Source organism: Anopheles darlingi, chromosome 2 (assembly GCF_943734745.1).
Source record: "Anopheles darlingi chromosome 2, idAnoDarlMG_H_01, whole genome shotgun sequence".
NCBI classification, from domain to species: domain Eukaryota; kingdom Metazoa; phylum Arthropoda; class Insecta; order Diptera; family Culicidae; genus Anopheles; species Anopheles darlingi.
In genome coordinates, this window is record NC_064874.1 from 10746772 (window position 1) to 10754271 (window position 7500).

Here is a 7500-nt window from a genome sequence, read left to right on the forward strand (position 1 = left end):
AAAGGTGAGTGGCATTGGCTAGCCGCAGATAGCGAACCAGACAGGGAACACTGCACGAAGTGGGGTTATAGGCTACGAGCGTTTAGATGGTAACTTGCGATATTCACCTCAACCGTTAAACCGCCTATGGCAGAGCAAGCGTCGTAGTGTAATGGCGACCGCGCACACGCCTGATTGTAGAAGAGGCGATGGGGCTGGGTCACCCTTCTTTGGATTAGTCTTCTTATGCGCTGTAAGGATCGCAATAATGAACGATTGACACAAACCAGCAGGAACGGACACGATGGCATATCATATTAAAGAGCACAACTTGTGATAATTACTATAGTGAAGCAGCAATTTTGTGTGTGTGAGCTCCAGCGCTTCCAGAGGCAGCGAGCAATACATCCCATCTCCAGATGCTATTGCAAATGTTGCAATCAGGCGCTAGACGAGGGCACCATGACGTAGGATACAGTAAGGGAGTAATGCTATACTTTCTATAAGATGAGTAGGTAAATTAAAAAATAAAAAACAAAACAATGGATACTTACTGAAAATCGCGATGTTTTGCGAACTTGCTCCTTTCCACAAGGAAAGGACACACCAAGAGCGCACCACCATCAGGAAATGGTGACTCGGAAATGGTCGTTCAAAAAGTACAATATAAATATCTAAACCCACCAGTCGGTCGGTCGTTGCCATTCGTCGCTTCATTTGCTTTCCATTTCACTGGCCACAACGGGCTGCAAAGCTGTTTCCCGGCTGAATTTCTACTTCAATGGACATTGGTTCGATCGGCTCGTTGTACGGTGGCCCCGCAGTGGGACGCCAATGTTCCCGAGAACCACCATTGAAAAATGAAAACATTAAGCCTGCGCCGACGCGCGTGCAAGCATTCGCTAACCCGGTTTCGGTGGAATGTAACCCATCCAGCCAGTCTGCGAGCAAGACCACGGCTAGTCGCGGGTGCGGTCCCCCCCCCCCCCGCCCCTAGTAAGTGCACCGACCCAGTGCGTCGGCGGTTGCGGCCACGGTATGACGGAGCGTTTGCGCAATCTCGATCACACCGATCATCGGAGCCAGCAAACGAGTTTACGATCCGAAACGGCCGCGAAGCAGGCGGGGTAATGAAGGATAGCGGTCTGTGGCAGTGAGATCGCGAGACACTATCGGTAATAACCCTTCGATGCCAATTTTGCACCGGTATTTTGCAGCAGTTCATATAAATCCAAGTGATTTACAACCGTTCCGTTCTTTTTGTAGAATTGGCATTAGCGTACTAGAGCAATGCTGATGGCACAACACAAATTCAAAGCATACCACTCAAAGTAAGCTCACGCCTGACTGACCTTAAAACAGAAGATCAGGAATGACTCCTCAAAAGCATCGATCTCCGCTGCATAGGCCTCCAACCTGCAGTCAAGGGTCTCCGTCCGAAGTAAACCCGATCGCTCGGAAAGACTTTCGACTTCAATCGACACGAGTACTGGCCGATCTTCGATCGTGTAGAAAGTGAGAGTGAGTAGAACCAACACCTTGCCGTGGGGTGCGAGCCTTTAGTCGCATGTATTAGTAACCTGGGCCACGAGCCTGTATAGGCATGCCGAACCATTTTCCTAAGAACACTCACCTGACCGGCCTCTCCTCATCCCACCTTCAGGTATCTCCGACTCTGACGCCGACGCCGAAGTAAAGCCTCAAAGCGTCTCCACCGGCAGCGACGGTGAGTGGGAAGGGGTTTACGTGCCTAGCCACGGCACGGTGTACGGCACTTTCGGTCAGTATAAGACACGGTCTCGCTGCCCCATAAACGGTTATTTGCTTGCGGTTCGTCGCTTGGAACGGTTTGATCGTTCGAACCATACGCGGAGTGTGAAGTGTGTTTGGTGCGCGCGTGTTTGATGCGCTGTAGAGACAGTGGAAAAAAGGATAACACCCCAAGGACAAAGTGTTTTGCTCAACGCTGAGTGAAAGTGTAACGCCACACATCTAAAGTAGAAGAAAGTATTCGGGGAACATCCCGTATTGTGCCAAGTGCGTCTCGAGTAAAGTGTGTTAAAGCAACTAGAAGTCTTAAGGAGCAGGATGAAATATTCGCTAATTCTGGTAAGTTTTCGTATTAAAATTATGCTTTATGCAGTCACGAAAGAGACTATTAAACATATTTAATGGTAGCATCTCATTTGTGGGATGCTTTAACACGTTCATAAATCCATTTAACCTTGTATAAGTCAAGAAGCTTCGTTGTCTGTCTGGCGATAAAAAGTTCCATGCGGCTTATTATAAATGGTACTGCATCTTAATGCATCCTTCACGCCACCTTGTCAGGGCAGAACGAATCCGTCATCCATCATCCTCCATAGAGTGTTACCTTCCTTTGCACCAACGTTGTGGTTGATCCTTGACCTTTTTAAAGCATCGCACCTCCGTGCCACGCACGGCGACACCCATGTTGAGGGTATGTAGGGCGCCGTAGAGCCCCATGCTCTGCAGTTGCACCTCAATGACATCACTTGATCAACGTCGATCAACAAGCAAATCAAGGATAGTGTTATGGAGGCTGTACCACACCAGCAGCTGCATGACACGCACTAGACCAGCCCTATGGAGTGGGGCCATATTTTTTTATATTATTTATTCCAGTTACCTGATTGCAGCTTAAGTGAGCAGCTTACGAGGGAGCTTACAACCAAGCATATGACTAACGACTGTCCGGCCCTACCATGCTCCTTTACAGCTTTGTCCCTCGTCAACCACCTCATTGACGTGTTTGTGTGTACGGACCTACCAGAAGGTGGCCCGGCTCTAGGGGCCTTGAGGTGGCGTTCGCTGTCGCCGACAAAAAATGGGGTAGAGAATGTAGCCACCTAAGGGTGGCTTGTCTCGCGCCGCTGTCGACGAAAGCTGTCGCAAGATCAGAAGAGCGCTATCATTTTGGATTGGCGCCGCTGTCGTCCTGTTGAAACTTCCTCATTCCTGCGCCATTTGCTTGCCTGAATTTCAACCTATAAGAACCTCGTCCTAGCCGGTATATTTTGCATAGTCACTGTAAAGAGCCGGTTAGCCTGCCTGTCGGGAGGGATACGATATGATTACGCGAGCTCTGCATGCACTGATCACCTAGACACAAAACGCCTCTGTTTGGGATTTAGTAACTGCAACGACTGCTACCGACATGTGAGATATGTCGGCGCCAAAAGGGCCAGCTTGTTCTGGTCGCGGTCGGTAACGGTGCGTCGATGTGTGGTCACGAGGTGTCTAGCCGATACCGATGTTTTAAGGCGCACCAGCTACAACCGCGCGACAGTCGCGCTCCATTGGCCACTGGTTTTGCTGGCACTAGTTGTGTTGATTATCAAGTTACGGATTGGTGTTCCTGCCACCAATCGCTTACGTAACCAAACCGTTGTTCGTGCATGAACAACACAACATAACTATGCTCGCAAACTACCACCATCGTCTTCTGCGTACGGTTGCATGTCATCCTCCGAACTCCGAAGAAAAACTAATTTAATTTTTCCTCGAAAGGGAAACCGCGAAACATCTGGTTAGTCGGCCATTTTTCATCGCCAGGCAAGCCTGTAAACGGTCAAACAGTAAAAGGGTAATCTATCCGCCCGCTAATGAATAGCCAAACACTCACTAACACGCTACGCTATTATCTCATACGCCGTCTGCGGGGTCCATCCTCGGGGGGTTCCTTTGCGACCGTTAATTGCCGTGAATTCCAATCCGAATCCGTTATGCAGTATCATCTATCTATCGATACATGGGAATGTGTGGCACGATCGGTGGATCGGTCGGAATGGCTCTTTCCCTTCTCTTCCAATTTTCAGCCCTTCCATACCGGCAATGCATCTGGCTGTTGGTTTGTTAGTTGTGGCGCTGCAAAACACATTTCCGATTAATGATCACTTCCGCACGCCAACTCTCTCTCTCTCTCTCTCTCTCTCTCTCTCTCTCTTTCTCTCTCTCTTTTTCGCTCTCTCTCCACCGCTGCAAACGATTAATCAAATAAACGTCCATGGCATCGGCACCCGTAAGCCTCGTATCACATGCTCCCCTCCGGCAAACGATTAGAAAGACTTCAATGCCAACGAAAGGTGAACTGAAACGAACCCTTTTCGGAGGCGGAGGCCAATAACCGCGGCTCATGGAGAGTGTATCATAGAAAGGCCAAACAAATTAGATGAGGCTTTGCCATGGTCAACGTTGAATTGGGGAATGAATTGGCTTTTGAGTTGCAAATGGCTATTAGAAGCTGTTGTTGCTCTCAAACAATTTTACCTAGATCAACACATTATTTTCTCATGTTCGCATAGACTTTAGCGTCAAGTTTACATTATCCTAATAGGTATTGACATTAAGGAGTTTTGATTACTACACTTGAAATGGCATATTATTGGTCAATAGTTATCTAGATTTCAAACCACACAATTTCCAACACGATTTCGGCAAACTGGACCGCATCGATTTGGAGCATTTCAAGCGGCTCCCTCAGCAGCTGTTCCACATCTCTTTCCACTATTCACCGAACTAATAACACTCAGAGCATGTTGAAGCTAACGAACCGTCACAGCCGGTGTGCAGCAGTAACCTGGCTGCTGCTACTTTTGTCGATTGTCCTCCGTTTTCGTTCCTCTACGATTCCCTGGGTTTGGTCGGCGAAAGCGGTAGAGCAGAAGCCGGCAAGACGGATACGTAACCGAACTGCTCGGTCCCACCGTAACCAATCGGCGAGTGCGGTGAGTGAAAGGAAAATCATTCCCCCCAAAGGGAGACTAGCAGGAGCTATACTCCACATGAGCTGCATCTGTGGCGTGCCTGGTCGGCAGGCGACAATGATGGCTTATGGAACATTAAGGATTCGCCGTACGGGCGTTCCGACTCGCCCGAAAAGTGATCTGAGGCCCGGCGGCAACACCGAACGTGTTCTGCATTCGCTGTAGCGGTGTGAAGATTGAATTACGTAAAGTGCAGTCACCTTCAAGCCGTTGTACCGTTATCCTGGCCGGTGCTCTCGTTCCTGCACTTTGGCTGGAGCATGTGCAATACCTGGAAACCTGTTTCTCGTGCCAGTGTTGGAGCTGGAGAAGTGCTTGACATTCGGGGCTCGCGTGCAGGATCATAATTTGGTCCACCGGTTACGTAACGTATTTCGGGAGGATTCAACCTCTGGTGCAAAGGTTCAACTTTAAACTGATGCAACCGGACGTGTCCTTGCTTCGGTGCCATTGTTGCACTAGATAGATTGTCCTCTGTCGGAACAGTTACTTTCCATTTCCATTCCCGAGCCAATTGGGTATGGAGTAAAACAGGACAATGATTGTTTTACTAAACAATAGAGCCATATCATTTGAATGACATTAAGCCATGAGCAGTAAGCGGTTTCAAGGAAGGGGTGAGGGGGTTAGAAGCAACCGCCACGAGTCTTTTCAATTGCTCCAGCTTTCTCGCCGCACCGCGAGCACCGCGCTTATCTGGTGACAATGCCGAGCATAAAAACGGATTTACTGATCAGATCCATCACTTTCGCCCTACGCCAGTGTTTCAAATGAGATGCAAATTGTGCTACGATGAAGTGTCGGGCCAACGTCCTCGCCTATAGAAGGGGGCACCGGGCACAACGGTGCACCACCGAGACGGTGTCTGACGATGAATATCAATTCGGTGCCTCCCGGTGTGCTCCCGATTCGCCCCCCCGTATCACACTCGTATAGGCTCCAGACTGTGTCGCTGTCGCGCTTGTCAGAGTCATCGTCTTGCCATACGGTTTACCAGACTCGGTGTGATGCATGGGGCTGTCTACTAGGTGATGCCAGCCGCCAGAGTGCTCACCTCAATGGGACCGTTCGTTGCATGCCTGATTGATGAACTTTCGAATCTACCCCCGGGGGGGGGAGGTTGACCTGGCTAGAAGAGGATTGTCATTGTTTCGGTTTTGCTTGACGCCGGGGGGGTGGAGGGGACCGTTTAGCATACCGTTCCAGCGACCCCGATTACTTACCAGGACACGGTGCTGGGGAGTGATGGCGGACGATGCTACAATTTACCTGGAAAGCGATTTATTCCAGCGCTCGTCACGCAAATACGCGGAGTGATTGATGGGCAGGCGTGACACCAGCCGAGGCAGATTAGGAACGAAAAAGTGCAGATTTGCATAGTGAATGCCGTGGCGCACTTGGTAAAACCAAGCATCCTGGCGGGATCGTATTTCTAAAACCCAGAAAATGGCTAATCTTTGTGGGAATCCTTGGTCTTCGAGATAATAAATTAAATGTCATAATCCCTAATACCGCGCACTCTTCTTAGCTTTGAAAATGCCACAGAAATCGCTTGTTCTCCATCAACGTTTCTCCATCGTTCGTTTGGTGAAGCAAAACCATTGGGCCACCTGCGCGTCTCACAAAGATTCCGAGAGAAACCATAAATTTGGAAACATAAAACGCCCGAGAGAACCGCCACCAAATGTCAATAGGACCTTTCGCAAATGGTCTAAGAACAGACGTTGATCTGCGATTGTGATTGAGCGATTGGCAGCATCAGCGCTTCCCTATCAACCTCTCGAGATCTAATATTCACCGGAAAGCATCGAACAAATGCTAAACAGCACTCCACTTCAAGTTATCCAATTTCTGGATGGATCGAGTGGTGGAGCTTTGGGCGCGCTTTGGAGGTACCATCGGCAGTCATCTATCATCAAACTGATCGGTGTGTCTCCATTGCAATGGTCATTGCAAAAAAAAACCATCATGGTTACCGCGGTATTGCATATCATGCTTCTGCTGCTGCTGCTGCTGCTGCTGGTGCTGCCCCAGTTATCGATCTTTTCAACACAACTTAATAGCTTTGCCGGCAGGCCGGGGTACGCAATCTTGCTCCCCCTCCTACGCCTTACATTAGGAATTGAGGAACTGTCGAGGAGTGCTGCTGAAGGCTTCTAGCTGACCAACTGACCCGCTCCAAATTCGCGTCTCTCGCTCTGCTCGTGTAGCACGCCAAATAATAGTGCTGCCGGAAGCGGAAACGTCTGGTATGGCCTGTCAACGATTGGTCACCGGTCACCCAGGCATTAGCACATATGAATTAGATTTTATCTGCGATGGTCGCGCAAACAGTTCGCCAAAAAAACTCGACTCAACATTCCTCGCTCTGCAATCGAGGCACATATGGCCTTGTCAACGATAATTGGGGCGATATATAAAGAGCTGTTGCGTCTGTGCGTTTGGTTATAGCTTTTAGGGGGGTGAAGGTGATCGCGTCTATCGTATCACTTTATGAGGCTCTAGCCACGCGGCTCAACTGATCAACTGATTGGCGAACAAAAGGAATTGAATATCGCAAAAACAACATGGAACGACGGAAAGTGTTCCGACCAACAGCTGGTCGACGCCAAGTGATCGATTACGGCCGGTCTCGGCCATACGATCGAGAGTTAAAATCTAAATTCTGCTCCGCCTATAAACTCCTTTGATAAATGTGGCTGTTAGCTAATGGCCACTACCCAGCGTCGTGATC

The 7500-nt window shown here is 49.3% G+C and overlaps 2 protein-coding genes across 2 annotated transcripts in view; both read left to right on the forward strand.

Moving 5' to 3' along the window:
• Positions 1-621, forward strand: part of LOC125949025 (organic cation transporter protein) — a 14200-nt gene extending 13579 nt beyond the window's left edge. Inside the window, exon 7 of the mRNA XM_049675702.1 lies at positions 1-621. This exon is cut by the window's left edge and continues 261 nt beyond it. The gene's annotated coding sequence lies outside the window, so the exon portion shown is untranslated.
• Positions 622-1777: 1156 nt separating this feature from the next.
• Positions 1778-7500, forward strand: part of LOC125950481 (uncharacterized) — a 7952-nt gene continuing 2229 nt past the window's right edge. Inside the window, exon 1 of the mRNA XM_049678511.1 lies at positions 1778-2088. Within this exon, the coding sequence (XP_049534468.1) occupies positions 2068-2088 (21 nt within the window). The 5' untranslated portion in view covers positions 1778-2067. The remainder of the gene's footprint in view (positions 2089-7500) is intronic.